General features: G+C 45.8%; 1 protein-coding gene across 23 annotated transcripts in view; it reads right to left on the bottom strand.

The window, feature by feature from the left end:
* TRERF1 (transcriptional regulating factor 1) overlaps positions 1–24,418 on the bottom strand; it is a 207,938-nt gene that overhangs the window by 5,147 nt on the left and 178,373 nt on the right. For 16 of the 23 annotated variants that reach the window (XM_077903999.1, XM_077903996.1, XM_077904005.1 and 13 more), the window contains 7 exons: positions 23,124–23,263; positions 22,889–22,992; positions 21,079–21,154; positions 13,430–13,518; positions 11,376–11,543; positions 5,328–5,531; positions 2,293–2,540 (listed from right to left, as the gene is read on the bottom strand). In XM_077903999.1, coding sequence (XP_077760125.1) covers positions 2,293–2,540; positions 5,328–5,531; positions 11,376–11,543; positions 13,430–13,518; positions 21,079–21,154; positions 22,889–22,992; positions 23,124–23,263 — 1,029 coding nt within the window. The remainder of the gene's footprint in view (positions 1–2,292; positions 2,541–5,327; positions 5,532–11,375; positions 11,544–13,429; positions 13,519–21,078; positions 21,155–22,888; positions 22,993–23,123; positions 23,264–24,418) is intronic. The other 7 variants (XM_077904010.1, XM_077904015.1, XM_077904019.1 and 4 more) reach the window with 3 other exon arrangements.

Genomic DNA, 24,418 nt, shown 5'->3' with positions numbered 1-24,418 from the left:
ACAAGAAAAACACTTAATGGATGTCACTGAGAGACAGCCAGAAAGCTCCAAATGCTAATTTTTGTTTGTTAAAATGTTCTTTGTCTCCACCTGGTGGAATAAGGAGTTGTCGCCTGTTTGTAGGGAAGTGAGTGGAGGTGTTGGCTCCTCTCAGGGCACAGGTAGGAGATAAAAGGGGGGTCAGTCTGAAGATAGCTCATTACTTCAAGTCAGGAAGCCTAATGATCAATCTGGGGGCTCACTTTTCTGCGGTTAAGATGAAGATGATACCCTGTCCTGGCTTGAAGGGTATCAGAACACAGGGGAGCTGCACTAAAACCATCTCCCCCATCTCTGTGCACTTCAGATGCACGCTTCAGAGGAAAGATCGCTGCGCAGTGCAGCTCCCTATGGTGAGTGCCACCAAACAGACTTACGTTTACTCAGAGGCTGAGAGCGCTGGCCTGGGTCAGGCTGCAAGGCCTGAATCCTGACTCAGATGTGCCTCATTTTCTCTGCTTGTAAAAAAGAAGCTATAGGGGTGCCTGGGTGGTTCAGTCGGTTGAGCATCTGGCTTTGGCTCAGGTCATGATCCCGGGGGCCTGGGATCCAGCCCCACACGGGGCTCCCTGATCATCAGGGAGCTTGCTTCTCCCTCGCCTCCCTGCTCGTGCTCTCTTTCACTGTCTCTCTTTCAAATAAATAAATACAATCTTAAAAAAAAAATAAGTTACTAAAAGTGGCTATGTTACTGTACTAAAGGTTAAATTAATATATGTAAAAATCCTTTATTTTTTTTAAAGATTTTATTTATTTATTCATGAGAGACACGGGGAGGGGGGCAGAGACATAGGCAGAAGGAGAAATGGGCTTCACGCATTCACGGGACTCGATCCCGGGGCTCCAGGACCACTCCCTGGGCCAAAGGCAGGCGCTAAACCGCTGAGCTACCCAGGGATCCCTGAAAAAATCCTTTAAAACACTGCCAGGCAAATAGTACCTGATAAATAGCAGGAACTAGTAAATTGTCTGAAATATCCTAACGAGGGTGAGTATTCTAAGCAGAGGTCCCAGTTTGGCCTCATTTTAACAACTAGGGATGCTAAAGGAAGTCATTCATGACAACTCCTCCAAGTCAGGCAGACTCACTGAGAAGTGGAAGTCTACAGCGGATGCTGTGGGAGAGAACCCTGTGCATCTTTACCATCAATAATATTTTTTTAGAAGATTTTATTTATTTATTTGAGAGAGAGCACCAGCAGGGGAGGGGCAGAGTGAGAGGGAGAAGCAGACTCCCCTCTGAGCAGGGAGTTTGATGTGGGGCTCAGTCCCAGGACCCTGGTATCATGACCCAAGCCGAAGGCAGCTGCTTAACCTTCAAAGCCACCCAGGTGCCCCTCAATGTATTTTCTCCCTAAAACAAACAAACAAACCAATAGGATGGAGCAGTGGTCAGGAGCCCGGGCTCTGCACTTGAACAGAGACTGGTCCAAATCTCAGCTCTGCTCTTATTGCGGGGTGTGCCCTGAGGCAAGTCATTTTAACGAACTTTCAATCTTTATTTGTACAAGGATAAAAATAGTCTCTGCATCACGTGGAGTTTCTGTGTGAGGGTTAAAATGAGCTCCTGCACATAAAGCATGTAACAAAATGAGTGCTCAGCAAATGTGAGGTGTTACTATTACAGCCTACTGTCAGTTTTTCTCTCTCAGTTGTCTTGAATCATACTTGAAAGGGCAGGCATGACAAAGAGGCTTTATCTCATGAGTCATCCTGATCAATGGGCTATGCCTGCGTGAAACATCCCAATGGAAAAGATGTGAGGTCCTATCTTAAGATGACAGCGAAGAGTATAGCAATGGGTTAGTGATGTCTGCCCCAGACACAGGAATGGGCTGGGAGTGGTAGGATAGTTCCTGATGGGTGTTTCAGAGCCATTCTCAAACCACTCAGCAGGGATGCAAGAGACAGCAACACTAGTGAATGTGGTTTGGGTGTGAAGAGATGAAGCGGGAATCAGAGTCCCACCCGCCATTTCTGAAGAAGAGTGAAGTTTTTGTTACTAGAGGTTTGCTCTGAAGATGTCTATCCTTATGAGGCATTAGGATATCAGAACGACCATATTCTGAGTCAGAGACAAGGTCCACCCACCCTAAGGCACCGTGTTGACCGCAAGGATGATATGCGGGAGTATTTGGAGACACTGGGTTCTTTTTCTAGCTAAAGAAACCTCAGGCCATGTTGGCCTGGCCTCTACAGAGCAATTATTCATCACAAAAACTTAGATTTAGTCCCTGATCCAATTGCACCTACTTGCCACACTCCTTGCAGGGGAAGATGGTAGTGGGGTCTGTCTCACCGCTGGTGGTGCTGTGAGAGGGTGAGCTCTTCACTGAGCAGTACCCACTCTGGGCATTGCCCGGCTTCTGCTTTCCAGAGGGGATGGCACCTCGGGCTTTGGTCACCTGGTTGGTGCCACCATGGATGCGGGCATGGCCATTCAGTGCCTGTCGGGAGCTGAACACCTGGGGAAGAAAGGGAGTGACATGACATCTACAGTCCTGAAAAGGAAATTAGGGTTATTAGTTACTCAGTGGTGAAACACATGATACTTGAAACAGTGTCTAATGACGACAGGGTGTGGGGTTCTCATGTAAGCAAACTTTGGATATATGCACAAAAAGTCAAGGTCAAACACTACAGCTACAAACACTGTGCCCGTAAAAAAACACATTGTCGTTACAATCTGAAGACAAGAAGAGGTGCGGTGCAGTCTGAAGGACAGAACTACCGTCCAGAGGGGGGCCAGCACCTCTGTCTCAAAGGGAAGGCTGCTGGGCCATTTCCCCTCTGTACACCTGATTTTTTTTTCATCTGTAAGATGGGGGAGTTGACCAGCTTTCCATTTTTTTTTTTTAAATCGGCAATTATCTCTCCTCCCTCCCTCTTTTCTTTTCTCCTTTCTTTCATTTACTTCAACAAAACAAAACAAAAACAAATCATGTCTTGCTCAAAAGCTGGAAGTTAAAAGCAGAGGTGCTCTGGCTGAAATAGAGCCCGCACCCCAAAAGTGAGCCTCTTGGCTCAGCTCTATCTCCCCCCCCCCATGGAAATCCCTTAGAGCCCCTAGAACAAAGTTGGAGAGACACTGGATTAGCTGCTCTGATAAATTCTGTACGTTATGGCCAAGCCTCATTAGTGGCCAATTGTGGATGCAATGTTTCAGACTCCCAAGTTTTACTGCAGGTTGATAAAAAGAGGAAGGATCTGGACAGTGTTTTGAAGTGTGCCATAGAGCAAGCTCTCCCAACCTCAGTACTACTGACATTTGGGGCTAGACAGTTTTTGTTGCTGTGTTAAATAGGACATTTTGCAGCATCCCTGACCTCTACCCAGGAGAAGCCAACAGCACCTCTCCAGATTTATCGTAAATGTTGCCAGACATTGCCAAATGTTCTTGGGGAACAAAAATCATTCTCAGTTGAGTGCCACTACTGTAAAGAGATGCAATCCACTCCCCTGAATTCGAGGAGCCCCAACTTCCATCTTGTTAAACACATCAGCTAACAGGCATACCCACTGAGCTGTCGGTGGTTTGCTCTATGTGAAGTTCATGAGCTCTGTTTACGGTCTTACCAGAAAAAAAAAATTTATGGCTGATTTAGCAACCAAAGCCTCCAGGGTGAGGCAAGGAATAAAACCAACATGCTTTTTCCCTGTGAATTTTAAAAATCATTAAAAAGATCCAGTTTGCTGAGCATTTCTGATTGGGAAAAGTGAAAGATGACTTGACTTTCCCCTCAGTCAAGAATTTACTGTACACCAAAACTATGAATTGACAAGACAGTGAATTTCTAAACAAATTCATCCAGAAATACTGTCATTTAAAGTCACATCTTAAATGTGAGTGAACGGAAGCGCTCTATACAAAATGGAAATGATGTGGTGATGCTTCCAGGTCATTAAACATCAAAGAGACAAGCTAGCAATTTCTTATGTTCTCTTCAAAGCTAATGCAAAATGTATATATCTTTTTTCCTACTTCTTCATTTTCTTCTCAAACATAAATCAAGTGAATTTTTGCTTTAGTATCTAAATATTTTAAAGACTACTGCTTTCTCCATCTAAGTGACAGACTCATCAAGCAGCATTCAATACACTCTGGAAAACAGTATTGTCCTGGATAATAATGTACAAGCAGAGATGAACATCAGCTTGGAGAACACAGGGCTTCTGGTGAAGGAGGAACATTTTCATTTTCTGAGTAATACCTCTAGAACTCACCTGTACAGGTGTGCCTGGCTTTAAGAAATCTGATTCAGGAAAAGTTTAATAATTCAGGCTAGTGGAGGACTGGTGAGGGACTGAAAAGTCTAAAGTTAGCAACTTAAAAAAATATATATATCCTTTAAAATACACTGGGAGCCTTAGGCCAGGCTAGTGCAGACTCTGTAGGGCCTTCCTTAGTGCTAAGAATGATGAAATGGTGAATTTGTTTTATTTTAGCTAAATGATATTTCTTTCTTTCTTTTTTTTTTTTAAGATTTTATTTATTTACTCATGAGAGACACAGAGAGAGGCAGAGACATAGGCTGAGGGAGAAGAAGCAGGCCCTGATGTGGGACTCGATCTCAGGACCCCAGGGTCATACCCTGAGCCAAAGGCAGACCGACTCTCAACCAATGAGCCAACCAGGTGCTCCTCTAAATGATATTTCCAATGTACTTGAAAAGTACTAGGTTAAATAATCATAGACACCCTTTCGGTCTGTTTACATGATTAATTTGCTTAGTAAAATATTTTTGGTTCTCCCCCAAAGAGTACACAGGTACACTTTAGCTACACCGTTGCACTGACTTTCTCAAATTTCAAATTAATGACATTTGAATGAATAATACTGCAAACGTTCCAGACGGGTCAGATGGCCAGGAATGGGGATAATTCATTATAAAAAGGTAAGCCTCCTCTGTGGGCTCCCCTGGGGCATTTACATGCATGCTTACAGGGCCTGACCTCGAGTCACATGGCCCAGGGGAGTGGAGAGGCACCAAGAAACATGGGGTGTTAAGTCTTGGAGGCCAAGGCTCACTGCAGAACCATGCATTGCAGCGCTGAAGGGCTCTGGATCACATTCGTCCTGCAGGCAGGGACCTTCACTGTGGCCCCTGAGCATGCAGCACAGCAACATCTCCCCACTAGGAAAAGAGCCCATGGCAATGTGGAACCCTCTCTGTGAAGCTTTCCTTGCCAGAAGTGCACTCTTTTTAAAATGCACTGTCCTTAAAGCCAGACACCGCTAATTGCCCTCCTAGTCCCAGGTCCCCAGAGGATAATGCAGAGACACTTACAGCGCCACAGTTGGGCATCTCACAGATGAAGGAGCCAGAGGGCTGGCCGAGGGCCTGCAGGGGCGGCCCCTCCGCGGGAGCTAGCACAGGGCCTGGTGGTGGCTCAGGAGACTTGGGCACTTCACTCTCCTCTTCTCTTGTGGATTTCCTATCTTCCTCTGGGTCCTCCTCCTCCTCCTCTAACTCTTCCTCTTCTTCACTTGTCTGGCGGTAAGGCAATAAAAGCAAAAGAGGGGACATCACCCAAATGGCATTTTTAGTGATAAACAGTCATGGGCCAGAAGAGGAGAGAGGGGCTGAACACAGTGGCGGTGGAGGGCGGGGGGTGTCTCTCTGCCTGAAGAACGGTGACAGAGCCCCCTGGGAAGGGCCTACTGTCTCTACCAGGTCGATCATAGGAAGCCTGGGGGCTTTGAGGTCCAGGAAGTCCCCCTGCTCCACTTTGGGTCCCCTCACCCACTTATATAAAAATATGCTAAGGCAGAGAGGAGAGATTTCTGTGTGTAGAATTTCTCCCCCTTCTTCAAGACCAGCAGGCCTTGAAACGGATTAAAACTCGCTTGTGAGCAGCCCTGTCTCCCCAGAGCAGTGAGGAGGGTTTTCAAGCATGCAGTGATACTGTGGAAACCCCTCTGGAGAGAGACTAAAGACCCATAAAATGATTTGTTTACAGGCCTTATGATACATTTCCATGCGAGATGCCCGACATGTCTGATTTGACCCACGGCCTGTGGATAACATGTAACCCACAGTGCTCTGATGGGCTCCTCCTTGCTCTTGTCAAAATAGAATCCAAGAGTGAATGGCAGTGACTTTTAGGAGAGAAGAGAGGAAGGGACGTCCCTCTACCCTGCTTTCTTTTTTTCTTTCTTTTTGAACTTTCATTATGCGCTTGGAGAAATGTCTTTCAGAGTCATTCTATGAAAAAGCACATGAAAAATATTACTCGCTGCTACTGGGTCCCTTCCCCCTTTTCCAGAACAGCAAACAGGTAGAGAACACAGCAGGAAGTCCTGCCTTCCCCAGAATTAACAAGGTAGTAAGTCCTTGGAGCAGCCTGGTGTCCTACTGTGGGAGGGCTGAAATGGAGGCCAGAAATGCAGGAGGCCCTCCTCCTACTTCTTGTTTAACTACATTACTCTGCTCTCTCTGTCTTCAAAGAGGGAGGCTGGCTCCTCCAGGCTGAGAAAGGACTGAGGCTCAGGGAGAGGGAGTTCTCGGTTATGTCAATCTTACTCCAGTTTCTGTTGCACAGCACTTCACAGTTTACAAAGTGTTTTCAAGTTTGCTGTTTTACCCAACCAGCTGGAAACAAAAGGCATGTCCTGCTGCCTCCAACCCTCACAGGTCAGTTGTATCTGCTAGGCTCTGCCTAAAGCACATGGGCTCCAGTCTGGTTTATCCCAGAGAGTGATGTAACCCTGGGGGAACCTACGATTCTTAGAACTCAGAAGCAAAAATTCCCGAAAAGGATGAAGATTTCTAAGAGTAGAGCAATACCCTGGGATTCAGAAACCACAGATTTCTCTCTCCAGTTTGGATTGGGGGTGGGGGAAAGACAATGCCAGTAAACATGGGGCGTTGAACACTCTGGCACTGTTCCACCGGGGTCTGCATTTAATATCATATATATGCATATTTGAGATGCTGCAGCAACAGGGTGTACTTAAGAAATGGCTTCAGTTTCCAGTGGGTTAGTTATGATTAACTAGTAATGATTACATTTGCTGAAAAGACTTCAATGAGTACAGATGTTGGCCTACTTCATTTCACAGAGTGATTCATGATATATGAGTTGAAGGTCTCCTATGACTTCAACTATAGTTGAAGGTCTCTTATGAAGGTCTCTTATGACACGGGTTGATTTAACTTAAATAGTCTGATTCCCATGTGAATCCATCATCTTTGAACCTCAAGGAGTTTCAGGTAAAACCACGTTATGTCGAACTCCCAACGGTTCACTCCATTCCTTTATAGAACTGGAACTTTGTGAACTCAAATATCGGCAGGCCATGGCCTCTAGCTAGGCACTTAAAATAGATTACACAATAACTTTTAATGACAATGGCATTTGTTATAGTGCTTGTTATAATTACAATTTTCTCACAATGACTTTTTTTTTTTTGCTTAAAAACTCTTAGAGATATTCCATATAGCCACAAAATTACAGATTAAATTATACTGTACTGTGATTATGAATGTCTCTGGAATTTAGATAGGTTTTATTTCAACTGGCAATCTATCTATACACGTTCACAAAATGATTTATCATCAAGCCATATGGCTTACCAAAGTGACTAAGAGATACGAAGATAGGAGGACAAAAATCCTAACATGTACAACTTTGTATCAACAAGTTGGCCATTTCATGATGTATTGTGAAATAAAACGTTAAATAATATCCCAAAATTGGTAGAAGGTGGGTAAATGCAAGATGTGGAGATGGTGATATATTTAACATGGTGCTTAAAACTTTGAGTGTCTGCAGTAAGAGTGTCTTGAGGAGGATAATTTCTTATTTCTCAGGCATGCAAATGGAATTCGCATTATGAGACACTTGTAAGTTAAAATACAAATGCTTGACAGCCCAAATTTACTCAGAGACACAAATCTGAGTGTCACAGTTACTGATGATGATGGTGATGGGGATGAAAACATGTTGAATGCCTGCTATAAATCAGGCACCACACACATACACACATAACGTGTGCACACATACATATACACAAAATTTCTGGTGTGCATGATAACCCTGTACAAATTTTCCTTTTTTAAACAAATGAGGAAATTGGCCAAAGAACAATTTTCCCCAAGGTCACATAGCTGGTAAAGAAGTTGGATTGAGATTGAAACCTAAACTATGTGATTTCAAAACTTTGGCCTTCTCCATTTATTGGGCCCGTAGCAAAAGTCCACAGGGGAACAGGTGTCCATCTGCACACAGTTTAGATTTTCAGCCCAAACATGGAGATCCTAAACCCCTCAAAACCATTGGAAACAGCTACCTATAAATGTCAAAGGGTCGCAGGAGATTTTCCAAGCACCCCGTCAGTAGACCATGTTGTAGTAACTTAGGTGTTCAGATCACGAGTGAGCTTTGCCCTTGGGAGTCCTGACTGCTGTCTTCCAAAGTCAGTTGTTTTCTCACTTAATTTCTTGAATTGTGCTGAATTTACAAGCAGATTCACAGATTGGCCCTGATTGGGAGTATGAACTTGGGCAGGAGACAGGAAGGTGTGATCAGCACTCTCTGCCTCCATGTCCTTAATAGAGCTCACCCAGTCCCCTCCTTTTGCCTCCAAGGTGGTAGGGTCTGTTGTGGCCTCAGGCCAGAAGTCTACTCAGCGGGGTAAGCTACTGTGTTATGTTGGCCTTCTGACTACCTAAAGAGCAGCCATTCCTCCCAAACTCTCCTTTCCCTTCTCCCCATAGAAGTCCCTGAACTACCTGAGTGTGTTCCCTCATATTCCATCAGGAATGAAATACTGAGGACCTATGATCAGGAAGCTATCCCAGGTGTCCAGGCAGGCCGAGAAGACAAAGGGCAGGACCCTGGTGGCAGGACTCAGGACTATGCCTTCTGCACCCTCCTCATTTCTTGCATGATCCCAATTTTTCATCTCTACTTTGCAAACTTTCCTTAGAAGACTGACTGTGCCTTCACAGTGACTGAAAGGGAGCTGTGAGCTACCATGTTAATGCTGGCCTTAAATCGAGACTTTTTTTTTTTTTGGTGGGCCTGAGTCATCTTTGCACACAGCTTTTTGTTTTCCTTAAGGTAACAAAGGTGGGGATGCTCCTGATCCAGCTTAATGCTGGCACCTGGCAAATAAGCCCAAGAAGGTGTGGTCTCTTGGGCATCATCTTAAACTCTCCTCCTCAGTCTGAGGCTACATGCTGGCCTGGGCCTTTCTGCACCATTTCCAGAGCGCTAGTGGCCCACAATGGCACCTCTTCCTCATATGGTAACAACTTCCTTAGCAGCAGTCCCCTGCTCTGAATCCCTCTGTTCACCCCAACTCCCTGTAGTGAGTTCAGAGAGGGACCGTTGCTATGGTCCACAGTGACTCCTATCTGGGAATGACGTTCATTCAATTCGTTCAACAAATATTTAGAGTAGCCATATGATGCCAGGAACTCCTCTAGGCACTTGGTAACACACAACTGGAGAGACATAATTTTGCCTTAGGAAACCATATCCTCTGATTTTGCCTTCTTCCAAAACAGGACTCTGACAGAGCCCAGAATACTTCAGAACTGAAAGGGACTTTCCAAATCATCTAAACCATCTGCTCCATTTTATAGGTCAGGAGGGTTAGGAGCCAGGTCCCCGATTGGCAAGGGCAGGATTCTTCATGCTTCCTTGTTTGCTGTCTAGGCCACTCATTTGTAAAGTAATGCTCTGCGTGACCTTAGGTACCCCTTTCTTTCCCTCTTTGGGTCTCAAAGCTCTGCCTGTAGAATGGTGGAGCTGGATGAGAGAGGCTGGCCCTATCCAAGCCCTTCTGGTTCTTGTCTTACTTTGCTTGCACACTCTTGGAATTCATGCTAAAGCTTCTATTTGTGTATGCCACTTCTTCCCAACTTCAGTGTATGCTCCTGGTGTGTGTGTGGTGACAGAGGCCAGTTAACATCCTTGGGTCACCCGTAGCACCACATACATATCGTTGTTTACATTGTGGGAATTCAACTGCTTTCAGCTGATTGAACCAGAAGAGGCCACATTGCTTTTTTAAACATCAGACCACAGGTGAGAGCAATGCTATACAGTTCTGAGACAACACTGCTTCAACCACTCAAACAAAAGCCCTGGTCATGTGAAACCGTGAACACAGAACACCATTATCTTGGATACGGATGCTGATTTCTTCTTGATATCTGGTCTGAACATAAATTCAAATATGTGTGTATATTTCATAGCTAGGATCATTCTTAGGTAGGAACTTGGACCTTGGGGCATTAATGAGTCCAAGTTTTTATACTTCTCCAAAAGAATTTGCATTTGACTGCTCTTAAGTATCACACAGGGAATCAGCCAACATGCTCACCAGCCATTTGACCTGGCTAAGTTATCTAGGCTCTGTGCCTCAGCTCCCTACCCGACAGATTGGCTATGAGGATTAAATGAGTCAGTATCCATAAAGGGCTTAGCACAATGCCCGATACATAGAAAGTGCCATTTAAGTGTCTGTTAAAGAAAATAAGCCACGAATGTGCCAGCACTTACAACTGGGGCATGATTGGAAATGAAAGTATAATCACAGATATTCACAACAACCATGAATTCCAAACACTTTCCCCAATGGTGACAGCCTGGAGTTTACTAATCTGTTGTAAGACATGCCATTTTCACACACCCATGCATGACAGATAATGTTTTCCACAATGTGTGATTTCCCCTGGCTATGGAGGCAGAAAAAAAGAGTTAACCATAAGGACAAAAGTGATAGTAATTACTGAAGCCATGCATTAGGAGTTCAGAGACGATTTCAAAGTCTTTAAGTCTTTAGTGTATTATGTCTTTAGTGTATACTTAATACACAGACAACTTTGGATCATCTGCCACTGAAGGAAATCAGTCGAGGATAAATAGTGATTAAGGATTAGAATAACACACACACACTCCTAACTATTCCTCAATAATTGAGAATTCCTGGCACTATCTAGAGGCCAGAGCTCCTCCTTGGTTGTGCTTAAAGGATGCTGTGGTAAAATCCGAGGGCTCTGGTTCTCTGGTTAGCAGCACCTCTGATGTGGTGGATCAGGGAAGATATCCTGGGCTGTCAAAGGCACCCACTTATAAGGCATCGAGTCAAGGCTGGGACTACTCTGGGTTCACTCCCTTGACCCTGCCTGCCTTGAAAGAAAGCCAGGCCAGTCCTCATCCACTTAACTGACCACTAAGGTATGGGGCAAACCCAGAACCACCTTCCTTCTGCATTTCTGTGCCAGGAAGTCGAGGCCTGAATCCCACAAGGGAGTGGGCCTGTCACCCGCTCACTGTCGTCACCTCAGTAAAGCTGAGCCAAACACCAGCTACTTACTAACCTGGGTGTGGGGCGGGAGCGGGGCCCGCATAAGCAGCGACTGAGCAGCTTCACTCACCACAGAATCATCGATTTCTGCGAGGCGTGTCCGGTGTTTCCGCCCCAAGCGCATTATCTTTTTCCACGTGTAGTAGTACTCCACACACTGAGCCACTGTCTTAGACTTCACCTGCCGGGAAAGCCATCTCTAGATCAGCTCGGCAGCACACAGCGCATATCAAGCCGCAGGCTTTTGTGAAAAGTTAATTTTGTAATAGGTACTAGATGTTTGCAATTCAATAAAGAAATGTAGATAGTGAAAAACCTCCTTCTGGGCCTGGTCTCCCTCCATGTAGTTCTCACCTCCCACCCCTGTCACACAGCTAGCCCCTCTTCTTAATTTCTTCGGTATCATTCCAGAATCTCTTTGTGCATATACCAAAGAACAAGAAAGCGTATTTCTTCTCACAAAAGGTGGCATGCTGTCTATGCTGTTTTGCAACTTGATTTTTCTAACAATATAGCCTGAAGATTTTTTTTTCATGTCGGCCCATAGAGAGCTCATTCTTTTTTTTTAACCCATAAAGCAGCATGCTTTTTCATTTAATTCGCTTGAGCGTACGTGGCTCTCTGGCTAGTTGACCTTCAAAATCTATTTATGAAAAATGTGCCTTAGTAATCGAACAGGAATGTAAGGCAAAAGTTATGACGACAAGAGCTTAGTTTCTGCAGGAAACAAACCTTGCCCTGACCTCCCTCAAGGGGGCAAAGGTACATGTGTTCTAAAGAGAAAAAAAAAATGCTGTTGTGTAGTTCCTGTATCTCCAAGCTCAAGGGGGGGTTCAATAATGTGGCTTTTCTGGAGGCAGATAAATGGCTGGCCATACTTCTGGAGGTGGGGAACCAGCCACCCAAACCGTGAGAGATGAGGGGCAACACCAGAAGTCCTGTCTTCCTGAAGATGCCTCCTTCACATCACTCTATACCTTGAATTGCTACATTAGAGCCGCTCAGGGAGTGGGGACATTGTCTTGGAGAGTGCCTGTTGAAAAAGCCATGTCGCCTGGCAAGCACCATACATGACACAACACATGATTGGTCAACAAGGTGTAGCCCTGCAAGGTGTGGGGAGGGCCTCTGACAGGTCAGGAGGTTTCCTTTTGAGGTCCCCTCTCAAAAAAGAGGAGAGTATGGAAGCTGCTGAGCTTACGGGGGCAGCAAAGAGTGTGGTGGCCTCCAAGGTAGGGTAAGGCAGGGGTGAATACAGATCTGCAGAGAGGCAGGTGGGAGAGAAGAGTCTGCCTGTTTTGATTCTTGTCCATCAGGAAGGCCCTAGATTAGGGACAGGAGATAGACACCCACTGGGTGGCACTGGCTTGACCCAGCCCAGAGCCAGTGGGAGCTGTTACCTGAAAGCTCTGTTCTCTGTGAACTTGAACATTTTAATGACTTTAATAACACAATATGGCTCCATTGTTCACGGACTTTCTGAAACACTCTTGGAATCATTTTAACTTTTAGCCTGAACCACCTCTTAGCCAATTAAGGCCTATGAAGTTCATTATCTGCTATAGAAGTGCGATTTTGTGTAGAAGAATCCTATTTTGTTGTGAGATGCTGTATATACAAAATATTGTTTTTATTACTACTGTCATCATGATTACAGGTCCAACACCAGAAACTCTGCTACTGGCTAGGGGGAAGGCACACATCTTCCCTTATCCAATGTCTCAGAAAAAAATGGTCAAAACACGATAAATCTGTCAAATATACATGAAATAAGTTATGTAAATGGTAAACCAACAGGCCCAGTTCTATTTATTCTGATAGATTATAAATTACATGTATTTATTAAAATAAATATATAACCCCCTACCACTGTGTCCAAATAATCTAGGTTCTCCTTCTTCAGTATATCCCGAAACTGGAACAACCCTAACATCCTCCATCAGAGAGAGGCGGGAGACATCCTTTTTGTGAGAGTGTTCAACAAGTATCAAATATTTCTGTTATGTCTTTAGATATAGAAGTTCCCAACTTCAATTTTAAGTGAGTGACTGGAAAAAGCATGCTTACCATCTTCTGTACAAAAATAAAGTCTTTGCTGTAAGTGGCTAGTGCTTTATTAAACAGTTTTCTTTCGAGGGAGGTCCACTTGTCCGAACCTACAACAGAACAGAAACATCATAAGAACACACAAAGTTCTCCCTACTTTTAGGTGCTGGTTTACTTAGTTATATTACAAAACACGACTGTTTAGAAGTGATATAATCCATATCCAACTCTTGTTTGAACAAAAAGCCAACATAGTGTAATGGTTAGCAACCCTGATGCCTGGGTTCAAAATCCCAGCTATGTAAACTTGACGTTGGCAAGTTACTGAACCCAAGACTCAGTCTGGTTACCTACAAATGGGAATAATTCTAATTGTCCTTAGCTTTTGTGATTTTTGCAAAGGTGAAGGAAGATAACGCACCACAAGTGCTTAGTTTAGTAACTGGAAGGCAGTGAGTGCTCAACAAATTGTAATTCTGCTGTTCAAGACTGCAAGTGTTCATGTAGTAAGTGCTCCTCAAGATGTGGCAGCTTCGGCAATCTCCACCCTCAAGATGCTCACCATCTAGTGGGGAGAAAAATCAGGAGCCCATGGTGTTCAGGGTAATGGCTGCAATGATGAGGTGGAGGGCATGTGCCAATGGGGCACAGAGAAGCAGCCTCATGCTCAGGTTAGGGTCAGGCTTCCAGGTAGAGAAAAATACCTGAGCTGAGTTTTAAAGGACACACAGAAGCAGTTCAGGCAAGAAGGAGATGGAAAAGAATTCTGGGGAGAAAAAGTGGCTGAGACAAAAGTGAGAGGCAAGAACAAGATGATGCATTCATTCATTCAGCAGGTATTTATTAGGTGTCTACTACATGCAAGACACTGTGCTAGGAAAAAAACCCACCAAACCCAAGCATTTCTAAGTGCTTACTATGTGCCAGATTCTAAGTACTTGACGGGTATTAGTCATTTGGCTCTACCAATAACCCTGGTAAGATTGGCATTACTGTTACCCATTTTACAGATGAGGAAATGGAGGTGTTCAGAGAAGGAGCAGTAGTCCAGTACAGTTTATCTAATAAACTCCTGGCAAGCAGATGAGGCTGGAGAGGGGAGTGGGGCCATCCCCTTGATAGATCTGCAGACTGGTGAGGAAGAAGCCCAGAAATCCTGGGTTGGTGCATCTGCCTTGGTGGCTAAACTTGATTTTCACATTTTTTTAACCTCCATAAATGAGAAAGCATGATATGCAGATCATCATATGGGTGATCTTGGCCTGTTCGGGGTAAGAAATAAAGCTTACTTCTAAGATAAGTCCTATTTCTAGGGGCTCCAGGGAAGGCTCAATTCCTGTGGCTGTTTGCAGAAAACTATGCCTCATTTTTCTGGTTGAGTTCTCCACATCTGATTCTTTGGATACATGGTTGGCCCTCTGACATTCCTCCACGTCTCAGAGCTATAATCCACCAACCATAGTACTTGCCTTCCTCACCAGGATAAGCCCAGGATTTTCCTGGTTGACTGTTGAAGATGAACATACAGGAAACCTGAACTGTTTCTCCCCTTGGAAGATTCAGCCAAAATTAGTGACTCAGGTTCCTTGAGAGAATATGTGAGTGTGATATAAACTCAGATTTCTGAAATAAACACTTTCTCCGTGTGACGGAGCGATGGGTCCCCAGACCAATATGCTCTGCAGAGTTGTACTGGTTCAGACCTCCAAAGCACAGGGCCACCACCACCTGATTTATTTGGTTTGTAAGTTTATCTGTTTATTTCCAGAAGGAAAGTGGCTTTCTGATCAATTCTCAGCAGAAAGAAGCATCTTCCACAGGTTCTGGAGATTGGGACATCTCTGGCTGTGTAACCATCACAATAGGGAGAAGAGAGGCTGGGTGAATTAAGCAGCTTTGCTGAAGTGGACATAAGCAGAGGAGGTCAGTGGGATTTGGGTTTCTAGAATGGTCCCATCAGTGTTCCTCAAATTCTGTCTAATATTCAAGGCCTTGGGGTCCCAGCAAGCATATGTTCCCGTTGCTCAGGAGCAGAGGTAGAAAGAGACGGAAAGGATTACCAACAATTTAGTTGAAGGACCAAAGAGCAGCCATGGTTTCCTTTAGGTATCCATCAAAATAGCAAAGAGGTAAGAGGAATCAGAAATATAATGGTGGTGGGGACGCCTGGGTGGCTCAGTGGTTGAGGGTCTGCCTTTGGCTCAGGGCATGAACCCAGAGTCCTGGGATCAAGCTCTGCATCTAGCTCTTGGCAGGGAGCCTGCTTCTCCATCTGCCTATGTCTCTGCCTCTCTCTCTCTGTGTCTCTCATGAATAAAAAAAATCTTAAAAAAAGAAATATAATGGTGGAAGAGGATCATGATGGGGATATGTCACATCAGGTGAATCCCTGGTCAAGCTACCCTGCTGCAGGTCCAAAGCCCATGCAGCTCTGGGTTGCATCTCAGGTGGGGAATTAGGGGACATTTTGCTGATGGAAACACCCAACTAGATCAATGAGAATCCATTCCTCTGTCAGCCAGACAATACGTTTCCTAAGTTAGAGTGGAGCTCTGGGACCTGGTGAGACACTAACAGGGCCATGCAGCCTTCTCAGGCCAGCACATAGTCTCTCTGGTGTGGATACACTTGCTTCCACCACATGCCAGGAGAGGAGTCGTCATCTGCTTACTGCCCAAGAAGCAGTGTTAAAACACCCAAGTCTACTTTTAAGAAAGGGTCCCTTCATGCCTCTAGATGGCTTGCTAGCTGCAACCCCATTGGATGTGAAGGAGCTTCCTGGACCATCTGTTATGGGCGACCCCAAGCCTCATGGGGGAAGGGAATTCCTCCTGACTCCTCGGTGGTTTTTAGGGCTGCTTCTCTGTGATGGGGTCTTCGGTCTCCCCATCTGAAAGCATTCATTCTGAACCACCGGTCCTGGATTAGAACGGGCTGCATTTTCCTGCTCTGAGGGTTTGCAGGGGCCACAGCAGGGGCATGTGCTCAGAGAGTAAAAGATGGCTCTTCTATGTAGTCCTGTGGGTTGCGCTTTAGTGCACAAGATAGTACTGTGTACACGTATCTGTCCAACAAGGGCGTCTATGAAGTGAGAGGCAGAGTCAAGCAAATCCATTCTTACGCTCACATTAGAGCAGGGTCCATCTTCCTGACCTCCTGGTCATGAGATTGCCCAAGGGGGTGAGAATCCACCCTTGGGCTCCTGGGCTGAATTTCCAGGCCCAAGCCTAGAAACACCTGAATGTGCTTTTCCCAGATAAAGTCACTGTGCTGTGAAAAAAGGGGTGACTTCAGTCAAGAGACTACAATCTGCAAATCCAGTTCTGCCACAGGAATCATCCTGTGGTCTCAGGCAAATGTATTCCACTTCTCTGGCTCTCAGTTTCCTCTTCTCTGACAGACAGCAGCCTTTGATCCTAGGTAGGTGCACAACGAATGTCACTGGCCACTTGCGGAAGGGATTCCAAGTCAGCCCACATCTATGGAATACACACTATCCTCTGCTGACGTGCATTCATGGCACTGGTATTCCTTGTTCTGCATGGGTCCAATCCCACAGCCTTACTCCTGGCTGCTGGTCGCCCCCCTTCTTCTACTGTATCCCCGAAATTCCTTCTGTAATCCCGTGAAGCAAAGGCTCAGGAATCTCATTCCTAGAAGGCTCTGTCAGGAGCACTTTCTTCATTTGTAGACACAGTTCTAAGCCAGCCCTTCCTGGATTCTGTGCCTTGGATCAAGTCCAAGATAAAATGCAAAACCGAGGCAAGGGGCTGCCTCTAACCCTCCCCTTGCTCTGCCCTTTCTTCCTCTCCAGGATCCCTGCTGTCCACTCAGCAGGCACGCAGGGTTAGTGGGCTGACATTCCCCCAGTGCTCATTTGTCCTACCTGGGGATTCCTGGCTATTGGGCTGTTATCAGCAGGGGCCCCTAACAAGCCGATTAAGGCTAATTACAAAGGGCCTAATTAACTGAGGAAACTGGTGCTGGAACAGTATCCAGAGGAAAAATGTTCTGAGCTTTGGTTGCTGGGAAACAGGCTCTGGACTGTGGCTAAATTTGGGGCGATCTATAGCGAACCCAGGCAATTAAAAAGAGACATGGAGCGGTGAGAGAATTGGGCTCAGGATCTTTTACAGAGGGCCCTTCCGTCGTCCTCTCAAGACTGAAAAAACTTTTGTGATGGTGCTGTTATCGCACATACACAAGGAAGATACATTCACTACGGGAAAAGGGGGACTGTTTTTAAATCAGATCTTTGCTTCTGTGAAAGGTTTTCCACAGTGGGTAAAGGCTGAATAATTTTTTTAGGAGTAGAGGGAGAAGTTGGTTGCTGCCAAAGATCCCCCTGGAGGCAAAAGGAAGGGAGGCCTCCATCTGAATCCAGGCCTCGAGCCTCGAGCTCGTCCAAGGACCCTTTCTTTACCAGTGTTGTGTCAGGCAAAGCCAGAGAGTAAGCATTAACTCAGGTCCTGCCCTTGAGGTGACTACTCTCCAGCCAGAGACATGAACTAAGAATGCCTGGAAAATGACATCACAGCTGTGTTTCTTGCAAAGTATTCTCTTGAGTACGTAGTTCTGTCTCCTCGTCAAACAGGACAGCTTCCAAGACAGAGAACAAGACTTCGCTAACCGATTGTGTATTTCCTCCAGAAATCCTGCAAGTCCAGAGTCAGGTCAGGGTTTGGGACCCAGGAAGAGCCTGGACTAGGCTGCGAGCCAGACAGTGGCCTCTGCTGCACCCTTGCCAGGAAGCATAAGGCCAGTGTCCGCACCCATCTGCAGGAATGACCAGTTCGATGGAAAAACCAAGAATGTGCAAGCTGCTTAATTATAACCAGGCGTCCTCTCACCCTAACTCCCCCATGCTCAGGCCTTCTACACCCAACCAACTACTAGCTGGGAGCCTCTGCAAACTGCTACCCACACATGGGCGGAGGGTGCTCAGAAAGGGCTGGACTGTGTGGATTAGCACACTGGGGGCCACTGCAATGATACCTTCCTTTCTCCGAGGATCTTGTACAGGCCTCCTCTAGCCTTGGCAAGCTGCTCACCCACACTAGTATCTCTCCTGGGCCCAATCACTGGTCATTTTTTCCTTTTCTTACTGAATGGTTTGGGATGGGGTGGGATAAGTCATAAATAAAGTAAGGGAAGTGATTTTCATAGGCCTGGGTCTCTGTCTCCCCCAAACTTGTAGCCTCTGTCTTCTAGTTCAGTTGTTCTGCTTTGCCTCCAGGGCAGGGAGCTGGGGCGGGGTGACACATTGGCACGGCCACGGAGCCAAAGCCAAAGGCAATCCAGAAGATAGTGTTCCGGTGATGCTGACTTGGCCTCACAGAGTCCTACTGGAGAGCAACCCAATAGGGCACAAAGGATAGGGCAGGACAAGGTCATGGGGATGGGATTCACCTATACTCTGGAACCAAACTGAAGGAAGGAGGCAGTGGCTGATAACTAGGACATGTGATGGGGGTATACTCTGGGGTCTCCTCTGGGGCCTGGAAGGGAACTATTAAGGGATGGAGTCAGGCTAGACTCTAGGGACCAGTGACCTCTGATCTTTATTCATAGTTCTATAAGATTCCCCGGGGTCCAATCTGTGATCATGTCCTGGAGAAGGCAGATGTCTGGCAGACAGGTGAGCACCCTTTTCTTGGAAACACATGGCTAGTGGAATACCAACCCTTCACACCTCAGGTCCACCTCTCTTGCCTCCAAGGGTTGAAAATTCCAGAAGGCAACAGAATGCTTCCTGGTTTGCCTGAGTGGGAAGGAGTCTGAGGATGGGCAACATATTAGCTGGACCCCAAAAGATTGGTAATTTTAGCAGAGTTTAGTTTCAAAATTCTTACTATTATTTTAGTATTTTTGTTTTGATTTGTTTGGGGTGGCGGGTGGCTTCTAGTCCATAGCTTTCCAAATTATGTCATGACACACATAAAACAATCTAATACTTGCTTGGCAGAGTGGGAAGAACTGGAGGGGGTCTGGGTCTCAGACGAGGTTGCTCACAGCTGGAGCTGACCATCCCAGAGGCGCCGGCCACCCTGGTCACCCCAAGGGTGAGTGCAGCTACAGCAGATGGTTGGGAAGCTCCCTGTCATCAACTGTCTCGCCCACTATACAAAGAAGCCTGAGACAGGCTCCAGGAGGCTGGACAGCCTGTCAGGGCTTAATGGGCAACAGATGACACTGGGAATTAAGAGGACTGATTGTTTCCATGGCAGATTAGGGAGGACTCCCACATCTTCCTACCCACACTTGGGGCAGACCAAGCAGGAAGTGATGGAGAAAATATTAAGAAACTGGCTCCCTTAGGCCCTAGTTAAATGACAGATTTCTTATTCCTGTATCCATTTTGTGCCTGCCTAGTCGGGTAGAGGCCTGCATGCTGACAGGGATCTACAGGCAGACATCCAGGGCTGTCTGTGCTCAGGTAAGCGGCTTCTGCGGCCTTTCCTCCTTGTGATGACAGGCAGGAAAGTTGGCTCATGAGAGGGGCAGAGTGAGTGTGGCAAAGTGTGGTGGGCACGGTGGGGTGCCCATTGAGGACACTCTAGTATTTGTAGAGCAGCCCTCACATGGTAGGCCCATCTAGCTGCCTGGACTGAGGACTAGAAAAGGTTTGACCAGGCCCCAAGCCCACTTAAGTATTTAGTACATTGGAGGATTTGGCCTCCTGTGAAATGGAGAACCTAGGCAGGCTCAGGCTCATGGAGAATCATCTCAGAATGGATGGATCAAAATGTTGATTTCGACTTCATTTTGTCACCTCAGGCACCCAGACCTGTTGTCTTCTTTCTTCATGATTCGTACTATTCAACTCTCAAAAGTGTTTTCTCCTTCCTCTTTATTGGTGATGCCATCATTAACCCACACCCTCGCAGAACACACTCTGTATATGTACATGTGTGTGTATATCATGCATATGTGCAAACATATAACATACGTATATGCAGGCATATATACACACGTGTATATGTATACCACACGCATACGTGTATGTCTTTCTCCTGCCATGAGTGTGATCTACTGTTGATTACTACTTCCTCCTCACACTCCAAAGTGCATGAGGAAGGATTCCGTCTGTCTGTCATAGTCACTGTTTTATCTTAGTACTTAGCAGTTTCTTGCATGCAGCAAATACTAAAAAAATAATTATTCAACAAATGAATAATAATAGCTACTAGGATATGCCATGTACTGCGCAACATTTACTATTTGTAATCATCACAAAAGTGCTGTAAGGGATGGAGTAGGAGCCCCGTTTCACAGGTGAGGAGACTAAGGTTCCAGAAGGCCAAGGATGCAGGCAAGATCTGAACCCATGTCCACTGATTCCAAAGCCAAGGGGCTGCTGAGTGTTGTCTCTGTGCTGTCCCCTCTCTGGCTCCTTCCCCAGACGCACCAGTCTCACTGCCACACATGCAGGCACCGCCCACGATCACCCAGCTCCTGGCACATCCACAAGGGGCAGGACTCCATACAAACACCCAATAGTACTCAGCCAACAAATACAATTGCCCCACCAGCTAGGCCCCAGAAGGCCTTGAGCTCACAAGGGGTGATTAGGATGGGACTGGTCTATCCATTATTAAAAGCGACATCACCACACATGCAAAGAGCCTGCTCTTGGGAAGCAATGGGGCACAAGGCTCCTGGCCACCTACCGGCATAGTGGTAATTTGCTAAAGGATGACATTTTAACCTGACTGGCTTCCGCAGCAGCAGCATTTCCAGAGCAGCCTGCAGATAGATCCATGGGAGAGAAAAGGTGAGAGTCAGTAATGGGTCTGTGTGCCATGGGCAGAGCATTACCTAAGGAGGAAAAGGAGTCAGCAGTGCACAGCCAGGAGTTGGGGGTGGTGGAAGGAAAACCAGAGGGGAGCTCCCCTAACTGGGGCTTCCTTTCTGGCCAACAGGACTCGGCATTCAGATACCTCCCCCTGCCCATGCCTGCTGCCAATTGGTCATGTTTGAGAAAAACACAGGCGGCAGTGGAGACCCCACTTCTTCCTTGGTGAAGGCCCCAGCCTCAGGGAGATAGTGCGGCCTCCTCTGGATGAAGACTGAATCTCGGGGAAAGGCTCCAAGGAAATGAGCAGGTGATTTATAAGTGTTTTTGCAGAAAAACCGCATTTCATTACAACTTTAACATAAACGGTTGTATTGTAATAACTGTATTATATATACATTGTCTGTCCAGAGGGCCCAGCTAAAGAACCCTTTCAAATATGCCTCCTTCAGCCTCATCAACTTTAAAAAAAAATGGTGCATGTGGAATTGTAGATGGGAACAGAAGATGGGTTAGGGGCAGAGAAAGGTCTAGAGCCTTGCTTCTTCAAGTGTGGGTCATGGACCAGCAACACAGGGATCCGCTGGTAGCTGGTTAGAAACACAGAACCTTGGGCCCCATGTCCAGAGTTGCTGAATAAGAATCTGCATTTTAACAAGATGCCCCAAGTGATCTGTGTAAAAGTAAAAGTTTGAGAAGTGCCTCTTTGCAACATTTGTCTTTAAGGATTAAAGAGTGTTCTCTAACACTCTAGAAAATCCTTGAAGCCGGACACCTGGGTGGCTCAGCGGTTGAGTATCTGCCTTCAACTCAGGGCATGATTCTGGAGTTCCGGGATCGAGTCCCGCACCAGGCTCCCTGCATAGAGCCTGCTTCTCCCTCTGCCTCTCTCTCTATGTGTCTCTCATGAATAAATAAAATAAAAATAAAATATTAAAAAAAAGAAAAAGAAAATCCTTGAAGGGTGTCAATAATCTCATGAGAAGGTAGTAATTGGGACATTTGTTTACTTGCACATTTTCATAAAATCAAAAAGCAAGAGGCTGAAGATGGTACAAAACCATGTATTTACTAAAAGGGAAAATGAGGTTAACAACTGAGTGCTCTTGCCAAGAACTCAGGTGGAGCAGGCAAATGGGCCACTCGGATCCTGGGAAAATGGTGCCAAAGGTCAGATTTGGGGACACCACAGAACCGTGTCAAAGGTGAAAGAATGACACTAGTTGATGCACACCAAACACTTCATTTTAGTCAGGGGAGAAAACAGTTCAATGAACATCAAACTGGCTGGCTTCCACGGTAAGGAAGAACAATCGGGAGAGTATGATAGGCTGTTTCAGGCCAGGTCTTATTTCAGTAAAGCTTTCTACCTCTATCACTGGAGGCCAGGTTTCTGATGCTAATTATAAGACTGCTGAAAAGAAATTCTAATTTCCCAAGACAGATGTGACCACAATTATTACTTAGGAACAGATGTATACACAGAAGTCTAACAGCAGGTTCTCCTGCAGGCTTTAAATCCTGACCTACTCAATGAGATAGGGAACATAGCGACATATTGATTGGTCATGATCTTAAGAATTGGTTTTAGAGTATGTGGGACAACACAGAAACTCAGGAAAACATTTTTTAGGATTCTGACATGAAGAATGTGAACTGTGAAGTGTATTTTCACCGTTCCTTACCATCACATCACCTTTGGCCTCGAAGAGAGAGTGCAAAGCAAATTCAGAATTGGTCCCTCCACCGGGCAATGCACTTGAACAGCACAAGTTCAGGAGGTTCTCCACTGTTGGGAACAATGAGGAGCCACCACATCAGAGAGAGCTCAGTCTCAGGGAAAAACACACCCATCCTAGAGCCAGATTCTCCTGTAGGGGATCAGGCCTTTCCCACCCGGTTCTTGCCTCATGCCAATACCTCTTTGCTGGAGGTCATGGTTTTCTAGTTCTGGCCAGGGCTTCCAAACCAGTGTGGCCTTGTGTGTGTCCTGGGCCAAGGCAGAGACATCCTGAAGTTCTGGGATCTCTGCTTGGAACCTCAAGCCAATGTTGATGCGTCTTTAATGACAAGAACGAAAACAACAGTGTGGTCTTCAATTTGAGGTCAAGAGCAACTGTCAGGAACTTGAAAAAGAAGGAAACCAGTTCCTTCTGCAAGAAGAATGCAGGGCCATTTCCTCACAGTGTGATCCTAAGATTCCAGGCATGGCCTTTTCACTGGGATAAGGAACAGCTTTAAGATTGGGGAGAGAGGCTGCAAGGGGCAGGGAGGAGTCAGCCTGGAGCATCGTAGCTCACTATAACTGAGACAGGGAGGGTGCTAATTGCAAGGCAACAGCTGCCCATAGTACGGCCACTGGCACCATTTAACCAGAAAAAAATGTAACAAACATAATGAGCTTATTATATTTATTATTCCTTTCAGACCACTTTCACATAAATTATCCCATCTGAATTTCACAAAGATCTATGATGTAAGCAAGGCAGTGACAATTATTCCCACTTAACAGGTGGGTTAACTAAAGCCTAGAAAGGTTGGGGCACCTGGGTGGCTTAGTTGGTTAAGCGTCTGCGTTCAGCTCAGGTCATGATCTCAGGGTCCTGGGATCAAGCTCCGAGTCGGGCTCCGTGCTCAGTGGGGAGTCTGCTTCTCCCTCTCCCCTTCCCCCTGCTTGTGCTCTCTCTCTAGTAAATAAATAAAGTCTCTAAAAAGAAAATAAAGCCTAGAAAGGTTACTTCATCAAGGTCAAATAACAAATGGTGCTGGAACTCAGGTTTTTGGATTCCTGACTCAATGTAGTCACCACTCTACCACCAGGTCTTTTCTGCACTTCTCTAGGAAAACAGCACCTTTCTTGGGCTCCTGGATGGCTCAGTCAGTTGAGCCTCCGACTCTTAAGTTTCAGCCCAGGTTGTGATCTCATGGGTTGTGGGATCGAGCCTTGAGGCAGGTTCCTCACTCAGTGAGAATCTGCTTGAAAGATTCTCTCCCTTTGCCCCTCCTCCCATTCACCCACGCATGGGTTCCTTCTTTAAGTAAAAAAAAAAAAAAAAAAAAAATTAAAAAAAAAATCTTAAAAAAAAAGGATAAGAAAAGACAATAATAGCACATTTCTCTTCGAAGCATTGTGGTCCCTACCCCCTACCCACAACTTAAGTACTCAACAAGCCTATTTAGAGGATCAGCCAAGAATCTTAGGGAGAGGACAGGGA

The sequence above is a fragment of the Canis aureus genome, chromosome 7, assembly GCF_053574225.1.
Source record: "Canis aureus isolate CA01 chromosome 7, VMU_Caureus_v.1.0, whole genome shotgun sequence".
Taxonomy (NCBI): Eukaryota; Metazoa; Chordata; class Mammalia; order Carnivora; family Canidae; genus Canis; species Canis aureus.
This window is presented reverse-complemented; position numbering and strand designations above follow the sequence as displayed.